Raw genomic sequence first — 14,030 nt, forward strand, 5'->3', positions numbered from 1 at the left:
TTTTTCTGTCGAGTTCTCGTTACGAGTCTTCGTTTCGCATTTGGCCACGGTAACAACGGTGCAACGGTTTCTCTGTGTCGCTGTGTCTTTTTCCTCAACGGTGCCCTGCTCGATGCGAACGAACAACAATACGAAATGGGAGTGGGTTCCGCGGTGTAGGGCAAAAGCTATCCTGATGTCTGTCTCATGTAATGCAAAATAATTTAATTGGAGCGAAATCGCTGCACTTTAATTAAATGCAAACAAGTCTGTGATTGCTTCGCAGATAGGATCATCGATTTCGTGCTGGTGAGGTTGGGAGTTGGGAATGCCAAGAAATGACTTCAAACTTTTTGGAGAAAATAAAAAAGCAGATCTTGTCCTGTGAAATGAATGAATAGAACAATTTACAAAAAATGTTATGTACGATGAAAGAAAAAAATTACCAAGATCGAAATAGTTTCACCAGCACAAGAAGTGAGAAAATTTCATTCAACAGTCTTCTCATCCATTTCGGCAGCTACATTCCAATTTAGCAAGTAAGCGAAACATTAGAAACTCCGCGTTCCCTAGCCCCACTACAGCTGGGGGGCCCCCTTATTGAACCGTAATGACCGCAAGCAGTAAAACTGCGCCAGCTGACGTTGAGGGAAAATCGTTTTTCAATAGCTGCTGGTGACGTTGATGAGGATAAAATCATATCCCCCTCATCCTCACGCAAAGAGGGAACAAATAAACAAACTCTCCGGTCGCTGGTTGGTTCCGTGGCTTTACCTTAAGGCCGAACACCATCTCCGGCAGATGAGAGATTTTAATGAAGGGTCATTAATCATATGATGACCGGTTAAACACACCGCTCGTGTCGTAAACGGTCAATGGGACGACCGGAGCTTGCGAGAAGTAGTGGATATTAGTCACTATTTAAGCTGTATATTCTACTTCATGGACACATTTTACTTTTTCAGGACACAGAACAGTTCCACAACATCCCATTTAACGTTGATAATTCCATGTAATACATTGCTTTGTGTCAAACAAAATTCCATTGTTTCTAATTTTAGTTTTTTTTTACGGTTATTTCATTCAATAAGCATCAAAACCACCTTGCAAAACGAAACGAACCCACCTTTACTTCCATTTAAGACTTTGATTCAAACGGATGCTTCAACAAAAACGTTACAGAACACAGACGGTAAGAAAAAGCCCGGGTTCGCGAATTCAAAATTATCACGCCGCAACAGCTTTGAAGTCGAAAATACCTTGAGGACAATTAATTAGGCAAGTACTAACGACAAGCCTGGGCTGCAACGACCTGGTGTCCGTTTGGCCCGTGGGGGGTTTTTCCGGGCACACTGATCCCAATCCTAGCATTTTTGAAGGTATAATTGTCCCTTTAGTTTCCCTGTGTCGCTTTTATCAAGTACTTTTTCTTCGTTCCATTCGTGGAGTTGTGTTACTGGCTATAATTATGGGGAATTTGTTTGAAGTCTCTATTTACGTTCCAGTTAAAGGGTACTTGAAAATGGGTAAGTCCGTATAATTGCACAACATGGTTTTTATAACGTTTTGTTAGTTCATGCTTCCCTTAATAGCAAAGAAAGATAGTTAAATAGTTAAATTATCAAGTGTAGCGTTATGATGTACGGAAATGTATCTTTTAAAGGCAGAGAGGAAAGCTTTTCAAATTAATTATGCTCCCTGCGATAAGCAACTCTTCATAACATTTATACACCAAAGCGTACTTCCCTTTGATCCCCGTTACAAAATCATCCACTCAAGCATAAACAAACATTTCCCGGCCGCAAATTGCATTACTCACGCGGAACCGTACCGTCGATATCGAATCGACGCAAATCATTCCACAAATGTGATAATCACTTTCTAGTTTCCTAGCTTCTCCCAGGAAAGCTTATCCTTCGAGTGCACTCATGCAGGCACGATGCACGTCCAATCAATTGCATTCTTGTCGTTTCGAGCGTAAAAATTCTCCACCGATTATAACTCAAATCTAATTAGCAACACGTGGCCGTTTCGGTTCGGTGCTAATTGTCAAGGTGACTAGGGCACTTGATCATCTAGGCATTCCAGTTCCAAATGTTTCTTCCAAGGCGTATTGACGGCGAAAGGGGACACAGTTTTGCCATTGTTTGACATCGACAGAATTGTTGGCCCCATTAACAATCCCTCACCACTGCACTTTCCTTTAAACATTCATCAAACAAACTCTAATCAATTATAACTGACAACTGCCCACGAAAGTGTGAATTGGGATGATTAGACGCGTGCAACGAATCGGTCAGAGACGGTACCTGCTGCGCCGTGCCTGATTATCGTTACTGCTTCGATCTGTTTCGATAATTGGAATAATCGATCGGCGAACGGGCAAAGCGCTCGCCAAATGAGGGCAATTTACGTTCGCCAGGGATGTTTCTTGGAACCGATCCAACGAGGCCGCCCATAATGTCCTATTTATCGTTGGAGTAATGACCATCAATCAGGCTGCAGTCCGTTAAGGGAGCACTGCAGTAATGCAAGTAACTATAGTGTGTCAAGTACAACTATCCTAAATGCCGTTGGGAGTTTTTCCGATTGAAATAGTAATCGATATTGTTAGCGGTTGTTTATTTATCTCTTATGGTATCTTTTCTATTTACTGTTTCTAAACACTCTATCTAAACTGTTCTTTTCCGTGAGCACAGGCTGTGAGTTAATAATTTTCATTTTCCACTGGGACACAAAGTTACGTATCTCACAAATCCTGTCAAGAACTACCCAACCTAACCTTTGTGGTATTTTGGAAAACAAGATTCCTATTAAAAGCTTTACTTTTATCATTTAAACCTCTTGCTCAATGTGGAGAAGTTAAAGCAACAATTTAATTAATGGGATGATTGGATACAAATGAACGAAAATGGCTACATAAATTTTTAATCTAAATTTTTTTACTGAAATGACAATGCGTATAAAGTTTTCCAATTCTATTCAAACACATTTCATATGCTTTAAAATCTCAGATGCTAACAAACATATTCACGAATACCATATTGGCGCGTGTATAACACCAGCTTTTTCATCCAGGATTATTATATTGAAAACCACGAATAGTGTTTAGAATAGTGAATGGAACGCAGACATTTATTTCACGTTTGTTATAAATTTTTTTGTTCTTATAAGTTAAAACTCTTCTTGCAGGGTTTCTTTTGTTCCAATATAGCTGTTAGTCATTTTCAAATTAAAGTTAAGGCGAAAGCATCGAAACTCAATCGATTTTGCAGCAAGTAGTGATAGTAGTGGTGAAAAATAAACATTTTCTTCAATCAAATCAGTTTGTTCATTTAACTAATCAACTACATGTAATTATTATTGGAAAATGAGATTAGTACACAAACAATTTTTATTTAAAAAATGGATCATTACCACCACGGTTATTTGGGATAAAAAAGATTGTACGTTCAAAGCTCGTTTTATGTCTTATCTTACTGAATGTATCTCAATTGCACCAGGATATAATTTTCAATATAATAATACATGTTCAACAAGAGCATTTAATAAACTGTTCAACGTTTTGTGTAAGACGCTCAGGGGCATGACTAGGTTTAGTTTACGTCAGATAAAATCAGCAAAAGGGCCGCATCCGTGAGAAAATTACCAATTACAACCATGCTGGTATCTTTCATGTTAAGCGTGGCTTCCTGACGGCCTTCACGCGTACATGTTGCGCATCCTTTTCCGTGAGTCTACGAAAGAACTCCGTTGGTACCGAATTGTACCACCAATACGACAGGCCCCCATTTTCCAGCCAGACCGCGTTTCCATTTGTTCCCAATCTCCAATCGCTATCAACGGTCCCAGTGCGCGCCAGAACGCCACGGCTCGGCTTATTTCCCGATGGCTAGGATAGGCTTTTAGGCGGCATAATTCGGTGCTGCCCAGCGAGCCAAACACTCGGGAACGGGAAGTGCAATCTTGCGTTTTATCATGAATTAATTAGTTTCAGTACCAGCGCGTTTCCAGCGGCCGGTCTTTTCGGTGCCTTTAGTTCCGGGACGTTCGGTGGGTGCGAGGGATGTTATTCGAATGTGGCGCACTCAACATCGAGCAACAATTTAGCCGGCTTTCCCGGCAGCTCGTCCACCCGGTCAATAGATGGCCGATATAAATAGGCATTTATATGCAAGTTTTCAAAGATTGCAGTCGTGCAGTCGGAAAATTAATGCGAACGACTTCGGCCGGGTGCGATTGTTTTGTGTGCTCCACCCCAAACCCGAGCCGGTTTGCTTGGCATCGCTTGGCCGCGGAAGAAGCGTGCGAAATTTTGCGCCAAAAGCCCCAATCCCGGGCGATCGAGGCGAAGTCATTTCCATCATCAGTTGATCTGCTTTTAATTATATCACTACCACACCGAATCCAGGTCGCGACAGAATACCGTTCGCATTCCTGACGAGCTCAGCTGAAATAACCAAATAACCGTCCGGCCTGGTGCAGCTGACCGACTCGGGAACCGTAAGCACTTGTCAAGGGCTTGGCGAGGACGAGGAAGCGTACAATGAGCCACGTACAATGTATCTTTCTAATCGACAATCTGTGACAATTGTGAGGCCCGTGGGCATTTTCGTCTGTCCCATTTTCCCATCCGAAAGCCATCCATTTTCTGAAGTGAATTTCCTATTCGAATGTTATTCCATTGAAACACAGTTTGGAAAGTTTATTAACGATTAGATTATGATGGCCCCATCTAGATCGCTGGCTATGGCACAGGTTCAAACCGTTTTCAAAGCTCCAATCGGTTTTATTTTCCCGTCTCAGGGCGTAAGACAGCAATCTCCAGTCACTTCAAGCCATTGAATTGGGTGCCCCCTTGCAATACCCTTTTCCTCGGGCCCAACGATCCGTTTTGTTGAGTTGCCTCAATCAACGCAAATTAATCGCTTATCAGCTGGTCAATCACGGGCGAATGGTTCCGCGAACGGTTCCGGCTTCGTCGTGCCGAAATGTACTCGAAAATTTAATTTTGAACCCATCCGACTCCATCCGGGCAAGTGAGCTGTAAGTGGACAGCGGCTGACAGCCGAAGAATGGTTGGCTTCGAAGACGGTTGGCGTTTTTGGGCCCGACCCCCGCCCCCGGGCCCGCAACGGAACGATACGAAAAGTGAAGGAAAATTAATGTTTTGGGTGCGCAGCTGTTTGATGTCGTTATCGCGTCTCCCTCCGAACTACGTCGTCCGACGGCTGGGACCGGGGTTTCGGTACGTCTCAATTATCCGGTTGTCAAGCTTGTCACGGGGTTGATCATCGCCGTGATGGATCCGTTTCACGAAACGTTCTCTTGGGAAATAAAATTCACTGGAAAAAGATTAGAAAAAATGATACAAAAAAGGCGTTTACGTTCAACCTAATATTCAGAATCCTTTCAAACATTCGGCCAAACAATTACATTTTTCCAACCGGTTGTAAACTGGGATTCGATTCACAACTTGGGATTCGAAACACAACTTGGGATTCGAATCTCTATGGCGACTAGTGACTCTTTTACCCACTCGTTCATTCTTTTGGGATTCGAATCCCAGTTAAGGTTTCAAATCACCTCGAAGGTTAATAAATCATTTTACACGTTTTAAATCACAAAAGGGTGACTTAAAGATTCGAATCATCGTTATGATTATTCACTCTGATTCAAATCTCTAAAAAGAGTTGTTATTCTCATCACTACCACATAAGCCGGTACATATTGCCCTCTGCTGAGGAGTTTTTATATTTTCGGTTCAATTTGATTAACATAGTTTTCGTACATTTTGACATGATTTCTACAATGCTATTGATCGATATAATTAACTTTATACTCATGAAAGTAAGGGTAATAGAATAATGAATAAAGTTTAAAAATCGTTCCATGCAGACAACAACTTCTCTCTTGAACAATTTTTCTTTTGAACTTTGTGGCAGCGTAAAGATTTACTGAAATTTCTCATATTCATTTCCAAAGATTTGTTTGTCCCGTTCACAGTACAGATGGATACAGATAGCTTACTGTTCGGAATGTTGCTTGAACTATCAGTAAAAACTCAGTACGGTTCCGTCAAAGATGCGCCGTCACCGAGTTCGAAAAAAGCACATCAAAGCAGGCAGTGCGCCTTTTGCGTCAATCGAATGGCAACGTCCCCGATGGCGAAGTAAGCCAACCACCTAAAAATTACCGGATGCCGAATGGAAAAGATGGAAGCACGCGCAGCAGATTGTACGCGAAAACATTTGAATATTATGAAGCCCGGGCACAAATAAATCAAAACATTTGCAGATTTATGGTGCCACCCGAGGCCAGCTGGGGCGGCCGTAATGTCGAAAGACTTTCCTTTCGAATGGCGCACACCTCACGCCCTCAAAGAAGACGGCGCCCGAGCTCCTTTCAGCGAGAAAAGAATGTAACTGAAAGGCATTGGAAATCTATCGGGAATTTCAAAGCCGGGTACGTTTGCGAGTTGTCAATTTTCGGAAGGATTATTTTCGCTCCATCCTTCCCGGTTCTGCGTTCCGGTGCGGGAGAAAATGCATTGTTCGTGACTGCCGAAGTGCTGAAACCCATCTCAAGCCCCACCCGGTCGCCGGAAACGCCGGTGGGTCAGCAGCATCCGTTTTGTGCTGGATCTAGGGGCCGCAAAATGATCCGGTTAATGCTACTTTTGTCGTGCGCTCAAGATCGCTTGCGTTGCGGTTCATCTGGCGGCACAATGCTACCCGGAAGTGGTCTGGGATTAAAAAAGAACTGGTGAAAAGATTGAGTTTTTCCTTCTTTCTTCGGAAACCATTGGAGGATTTATCTCCTAAGGAAAAATAAACAAAATCTTATTGACTGTACAACAAATTAGTTCTAGATGGTACAAATGTTTTGTAATGCAGAAAATTCATGAACGCGTGGCTTCGTTCCTAAAGTTCAAAAAAAGAAAAAAAATAAAAGCTTATATATAAAATGTATAAAATCAGTTTACAATTGAACTAAACTCTAAAATCATAGGAATTTATAGGAATTTGTCGACTTAAGAATTTCTCGAGTATCTAAAGATGAAAATCCAGATTTACAAAATGTTTGCCCAAACCGTGAAATATGATGAAACAACTGCTGTTTTACATTTTATTCTTTAGAAAAAAAGTTTTCCTTAATTTCATCATAAAAGATTTTTTTTCAGGTTGACAAAATCTTGCTTAAGCTTATTGTTATATTTTCGTTTATATTTTCTAATATTTGAAGAATTTATGAATTTATTCGTAACGTTGTATCCTTGGTATGAGGCTAATGTAATTTTTACTTATTTAGATTGAAATTTCCCTTTTGTAGTTTGAAATGGGAAAGTTTACTACATAATGCGCTAGTCTGCTCAGCTTAAGCATTTATGATACATTGTCAATAGTTTATGCTGATCGCTTCGAATCACGGGATCACATTCGTCGGCCGTAATGAGACCCAATTGGACACGAACGTCACCCCTCGCGCGTATCACTAAATAGACATAACAATCGAAACCGGGACACGCACCATAACCGTTTGGCTTTCATTGTGGCGCAATTATCGTTAGCAGTGCCGGGAAACAACAATATCTTTCCGCAGGTAATCCCACCCCGGACATAGCCTCTTGCAGCACCGGGCGAAGCGACGGGTCCGTGCCGCGTGCCTGGCCGTTCTAAATCCGTGGCCGCGATTTTGATTGTTTGCGCGTGATTGGATGGCAATTGAAACACGATCGTCACCGCGGTTGGCCGGACTTCCTTTCCACGTTGTGCCGCACAACGGCGGTAAACCCCGTGGAAACACTTCCCGAGCGTGGCCGCCCGTGTCGGAACGATTCGAAATCGTTTTTCCAACTTTACCGAACAACCACCAGTTCATGTGGCTGCCATTAATCGGGGGGGCAAAACAAAAGACAAAAAAGAAACGCACAAACTGACGGTGAAAGTGTCCTCGGAGAGGCCATTTCAGGCCAATATTTCCCCTTAGGTAGGCAGGCCGGACCGGTTGGGACGGGCCGGTGATCAGATGGGACATCCCGTTCGAATGCCACCTGACGGTTACGCACGCTCGTGGGAAGGAAAATTCCCATAATCGCCGAACGTGCTTCGCATGCACTCGGGATGCTCGGATGGTCTCTTCGGTCCCGGAACGCACACCCCGGCACTCAGCGATGCTCTGCAGTGTCGTGCACTGTCAGCATTTTGTCAGCGGCCCCTTAAGTGACGCATTTTTGCCTGCCTTCGATGGGGTTTGCTTATCGGATCAACTTAACCTCAAACGCCCAAGAGGGTGGAAAGGACCAACCTTTTTCTTGTGACACTCATATCCGGGGAGGTGTGTTGCAGGTGGAACCACCCAAAACGATTGGGCACCGATTCTTCTTTTTCCATCTCACCAACCAATCGATTTATCGTTTCTCTTGAAGAAAAACTATGATACAAATTTGGTTGTACTCAAGAAAACCGTTGTGATGAGTTGTTTTAGTTATTTCACATATTTTAATTATTTTTTTAAAATAAAATTGGCATAGCATATGAATATGATATCTCTTATGCAATTTGTAGTTGAATCTAAAAAAATTCACTCATTATTTTAGACTGCTTCATAAATTTGCTTTGCCAATGAATGAATTTCGGATATCCGATCGAATCGAGCTATCTATTTTTATACATATCACGCCGGAGATTCGGTTCCTTTGACGCGGTATTTATGAAAACCGACGGCTCGCTTCATATGATTGAAGTCCGTGCTGAGCCTATATGATTCTATGAGGGTGTGATTTGAGCAATTGCAATGATAAATGTGCGATTTAAAAATTTAAACAAGGACTGTAAAATAATTTGATTTGAAATTTGATTTGATAGTCATAGCAGCACTAGTCGATGCGATGGGTTTACCATAATTTTTGTACTTTTGATCAAGGAGCGTTACTGCGGTCAACCATTCTCATCGTCCCCTAGTAAGGTGGGAGTGTACTCCAATTATATATAGATAACGCTCCAAAGCCAGAGGGACGTTCCTGTTATGGCTATAATGTGGAGGTTACATGAAGTTGTAAGCAACCAGACAGTCGCGTGGCAAGATCGGCTGATGAAGAAAGTCACGTATAATCCCGGAATCCTATCACTAGAAGCGACCCTGCTAGGCTTGTTACACTGGTTATGCTGATAGTGCCAGAGTCGCAGAACGACAAACAAATCTTACCTGTCGCTGTTGGCGGGTTGTTAACCAGTACCACCCTTTGCATCACGCGCCTTCAGATATCGCTCTAAGTTCAAAGGCAAAAACAAACTCAAATGATTTTATCCGGCCCGTAAGAATATTTAAGTGCTTCATACTAAAAACCCATCCCAATTTTTATCGGATTTGTTCACGATGTCAGGTTTATTTTCTTCCCAAAAATGAAGATGATAATTGTTTAACGAGGTGTTCCAGTTACATGTTTATCGATAACATTTTAAATATTTTATCTTTTACCACTTTTTATGCAACTTTGCTATTTAGAAAGTTCCACTCTCCATTACAAAGGGTATTACTTTGAAAACATTGAAGCATCGTTTAAAGTATCCGGCCCGCGCATTCGGTTTCTTTTTAATCATCTGGCCCTTTTTGAAAAACGTGTGCCGATCCCTGCTATAGACGATACTTTGCGCTAAACTGTCGATTGCTTGCGGAAGAATGAAGGAAATAGATCACATTTTTCACGTACTACAATGAATATTCAACGATATATAAGGGTTTCAAGGTACCAGTCAAGAGTACCAGCGCATACATCGTGAGTCAGCATTATGCAAGTCAGCATTCGTCGATCATCGCGACTTGGCCCCGGATCATCACGACGCCCACCACATTATGCTGCGTTGCAGCTTCCCATAGCGACGCGGACCACTCGTATTATGCAGAGTTGCAGTTTTTACAACGAGCAACGATCCAGACCGTAAACCGATCACCAGTTGGTATTCAGCATTGGCATTCAACTTGGCTTTATTCAGTCAGTCTAGAAGCTGAACAGAAAAGATGAGGTCTTCTAAAGAGTCCGCAATGTTATTTGTCGTTTTAAGTGCCATTTGGGCCCCAATCGTAGTGCAGTGCAAAAGAAACGAAAAAAAATATAATGCAAAGATTGCGGAGCAGTTACAAAGTCTAAAACTTGATTTAATACAAATTGCCAGCGATCTTAGAGGATTAGAGCAACTAAAGTATTTGCTAGCGGAACAGACGTCTCTTCTTACCAGCCGACAGGGTGTGGAACCTCTCACCGGTTGTGGTTGTTGTGAAACGAAATGTCAATGTGGGTGTAGAATTCCAGAAACTAACTATTCCTACTGCAGTGAAATTAAATGCAGTACCTCCGGAATTTACCAGATTCAACCCGAAAACCCCTTCAAGCAACCGATGAACGTGCTGTGCGACCAAGAGTACGGGTCCGGTGGATGGACAGTGATTCAATATCGCTTCGACGGTTCGGTAAACTTCTACCGTGGTTGGCAGGAGTACAAGAATGGTTTCGGCAGTTTAGAGAGCGAGTTCTGGTTGGGCTTGGATCGTATCTTTCAGTTGACCGCTTCGAAACCACTTGAGTTGGTGGTTTTGGTGGTAGATGTCAATGGCGTCAGTACGTTCGCAAAGTACGATCACTTCGAGATTGGAGACGATAGTCAAGGCTATGTCTTGAAGTCTGTGGGCGCTTACTCCGGTACGGCTGGCGATGAATTGACAGACCTCGTAGGACAGAAATTCACCACACTGGACATTGATAGTGAAATATTCGAAATTTGTGCGTACACTGGAGGTTGGTGGCATAAAGACTGCTTTATGAGGTCTGTAGCATGTTGATCATATTTTTCGAGACATCGTTGATAAAAATATGATTACATTCATGTGGGAGTAGGGTACGAGAAAGAGAGAAATTGAATAATTAGCGAGCAAGCGGTGGGATATAAAAGGCCGCGAATAGCCTGTGCAAAAGTAGTCGCAAATCGAAGTGGAATGTGTACAGTCGCAACGTTGTGAAGAGAAACGATAATAAAGAAGAATTGACCTTTGAACCTTTCATATTTGCCTACATGGGGGCTCGTCCGGGATAGGATAGGAGGTGAACGGCGAAAAGGTTAAAGTTGTGAAGAGTTTAAGTTGTAAAACCTCCCATTTTGGTGAAGCTTAAGTTGTCAAGTGTGTGAAGTTGAAAAGTTGTGAAGTGGTGAGGTTTTAAAGTTGGACAGTTGCAGTAAGACAAGAGAGTAAAAGTAGGAAAATGACAGAGGAAGAGAAAGTGTTGCAGCTCGTGGAGGACCACACACGATCGGGATTATCAAAAATGTGCGTCGCGCGCGGATTACCGACCTCGGGTACCAAGGAGGAGATGGCACAGCGAATAGTGAGCCAAGACATGCGCGACCGAGACCTAAATGGAACTGTCGGAAGTGCTTATCAAGACGCGGTGGAGCCGGAGGCGACGGCAGGTGAAGACAGTGATGTGATCAGTGTTTGTACAGGCGTACAGAAGGTCCACCAAGTCTTCACGTTCCGCGACGTGGAAGACGGAATCGACACGTATGGTGCAGATCCCGATGCCGACGTCAGGGTATGGTTCCAGCACTTTGAAGACGTAGCGGATATGGCCGGCTGGAATTCGGAGCAGCGACGAGTAATGTGCCGTAAAAAGGTGATAGGAGCGGCTCGAAGCTTCATAAACACGTTGCGCGGTAACATATCATATCAAAAAATAAAAGCGGAACTGATAAACGAATTCGGACCGATGGTGCGAGCATCCGACATCCATCGTAAGCTCACGAACCGACGGAAGATGAAGCACGAGTCCGTGTTGGAATACGTGTACGCCGTGCAGAAAATTGCTAAGTATTCTGATATGGACGAACAAAGCATTTGTGAATATATCGTGGACGGTGTAACAGAAGACACCGCAAGACGAGTAATGTTGTACGAAGCAAAAACAGTAGCGGAATTGAAGCAAAAATTGATTTGCATGGAACGCGTCCACAGCAAGAGAGGGAGTACCCGCGAGACCGGGGGAAACGAAAAAAAAAACTGTTTCAACTGTGGAAGTGCGGAACACCAGCTTGCCCACTGTCCCATAAAAAACAACGGCCCGAAGTGTTTCAAGTGCAACGCGCACGGTCACCGTGCAAAAGAATGCACAAAACAAAATCGTGGAAGTGACCTGCTTCAAGTGAAATGCTTCAAGTGTGGTGAAGCCGGACACATAGCACCTCGTTGTCCAATGGCAGTGTCGCGACCAGCCAAAGTTAATTTCATCAGAACTCGCTGTCCGACCGTCGACGTGGAGTTGGGTAATGTGCGCACGCAAGCCATGGTCGACACGGGAAGTGATGTTTCGCTGATACGGCAGGACTTCTGTGAAAAGCTGGAACCAAGCGTGCAACACAAGGTAACGAATAGCAGACAAATGGTTCGTGGATATGGTGGACAGCGCGAGCAAGTGAACGGCGAATTAAGCTGTGAGGTGGTCATCGGCAAAACTACGCGATTAGTCAGATTCCTAGTAGTACCCAAATCGGCAATCGATAGCCCGGTGTTAATCGGGATCGATACGCTCGAACGGGTAAACTATAGGATCACTAATGGACAGGTCGAAATAATGGAAGACAATGCAAATGTGGAAACAAATAGCGAAAAAGACTTGTGGATACATCACATAGTGTGTGACGAACTAAATGCGGAATTGAACGTTCCTCCGAAGTATCGCCAGAAAGTGGAAGAAATTGTGGCGAGTTACGGTGTTAACAGTCAAGAGAACAATGGATGTGAAGTCGAAGAAATCGTAAACGAAATGAAGATTAATTTGACGGACAACGAAATCGTATGTACGCAACCCCGCCGATTGGCTCCGTTGGAGAAGCAAATCGTGAAGGAGCAAGTGAGTGAGTGGATGCGGGATGGAATTGTTAGGCCATCGTTCAGCCCGTATTCTAGCGCGGTCGTCGTGGTCCCGAAGAAAGACGGATCCTATCGGGTATGCATCGACTATCGCGCGATAAATAAAAAAATAATTCGTGATCAATACCCGATGCCGAATTTGGAAGACCAAGTGGATCAATTAGCGGATGCGCGCGTATACACAACACTCGATCTAAAAAATTCATATTTCCATGTGAAAGTAGCCGAAGAAAGTCGTCAATACACAGCCTTCGTCACAGCGGATGGACAGTACGAGTTCACACGAGCACCGTTTGGCTTATGCGTGAGCGGGAGTGCATTCTGCCGTTTCATCGGGGAGGCGTTGCGCAGTTTGGTGCAGGAAGGCGTAATGCTCATGTTCGTGGATGACATCATTATACCGTCGAGTGATAAAGAAGAAGGATTGCTACGTTTGCAAAAAGTGTTAAGAGCCACGGAAAAAGCAGGATTGGAAATCAATTGGAAGAAGTGTACATTTCTTCAACGAAGAGTAGAATATTTGGGACTTACGATTTACAATGGGCGGATTGAACCATCACCGCAGAAAGTAGAAAAGATGAAGAAATTCCCAGTCCCTAGAACGGTTAAGCAGGTGCAAAGGTTTTATGGTTTGGCCAGTTACTTCAGGAAGTTCATTCCTAACTTTTCAAAAATTATGCGACCAGTGTCGCTACTGTTAAAGAAGGAGGCAGCATTCAAGTTTGACAAAGAGGCGCTCCAAGCATTTGACATGATTAAGGCCAAGTTGACGGAATATCCAGTGTTACTCATTTTCAAAGCTGGGCGTAGCACAGAAGTGCATACTGATGCGTGTAAAGAAGGAATAGCAGGAATGTTGATGCAATACGAGGAAGGAGATAGTAAACCACATCCATGTTACTATTATAGTAGATTAACAAATCAAGCCGAAAAGAATTATCATTCCTTCGAGTTGGAATCATTGGCGGTAGTAGAGTCTGTTAAAAAGTTTCGATGTTATTTGCTAGGTAACAAATTCAAGATTATCACTGATTGTATCGCATTCAAACAATCTATAGCAGCAAAGACGATCAATGCTAGAACGGCTAGATGGCTGGTAACATTGTCCGAGTATGAATATGAGATAGAAC

General features: G+C 43.2%; 1 protein-coding gene across 1 annotated transcript; it reads left to right on the plus strand.

The window, feature by feature from the left end:
• The first annotated feature begins 1,501 nt into the window (after positions 1 to 1,501).
• LOC131294539 (angiopoietin-related protein 2-like) lies at positions 1,502 to 10,818 on the plus strand. Its single transcript, XM_058322584.1, has 3 exons — positions 1,502 to 1,505; positions 5,986 to 6,151; positions 10,329 to 10,818. The coding sequence occupies exons 1-3, from the start codon at positions 1,502 to 1,504 to the stop codon at positions 10,816 to 10,818; spliced, it is 660 nt and encodes a 219-aa protein (XP_058178567.1).
• The last annotated feature ends 3,212 nt before the right edge of the window (positions 10,819 to 14,030 follow it).

The sequence above is a fragment of the Anopheles ziemanni genome, chromosome 2, assembly GCF_943734765.1.
Source record: "Anopheles ziemanni chromosome 2, idAnoZiCoDA_A2_x.2, whole genome shotgun sequence".
Taxonomy (NCBI): domain Eukaryota; kingdom Metazoa; phylum Arthropoda; class Insecta; order Diptera; family Culicidae; genus Anopheles; species Anopheles ziemanni.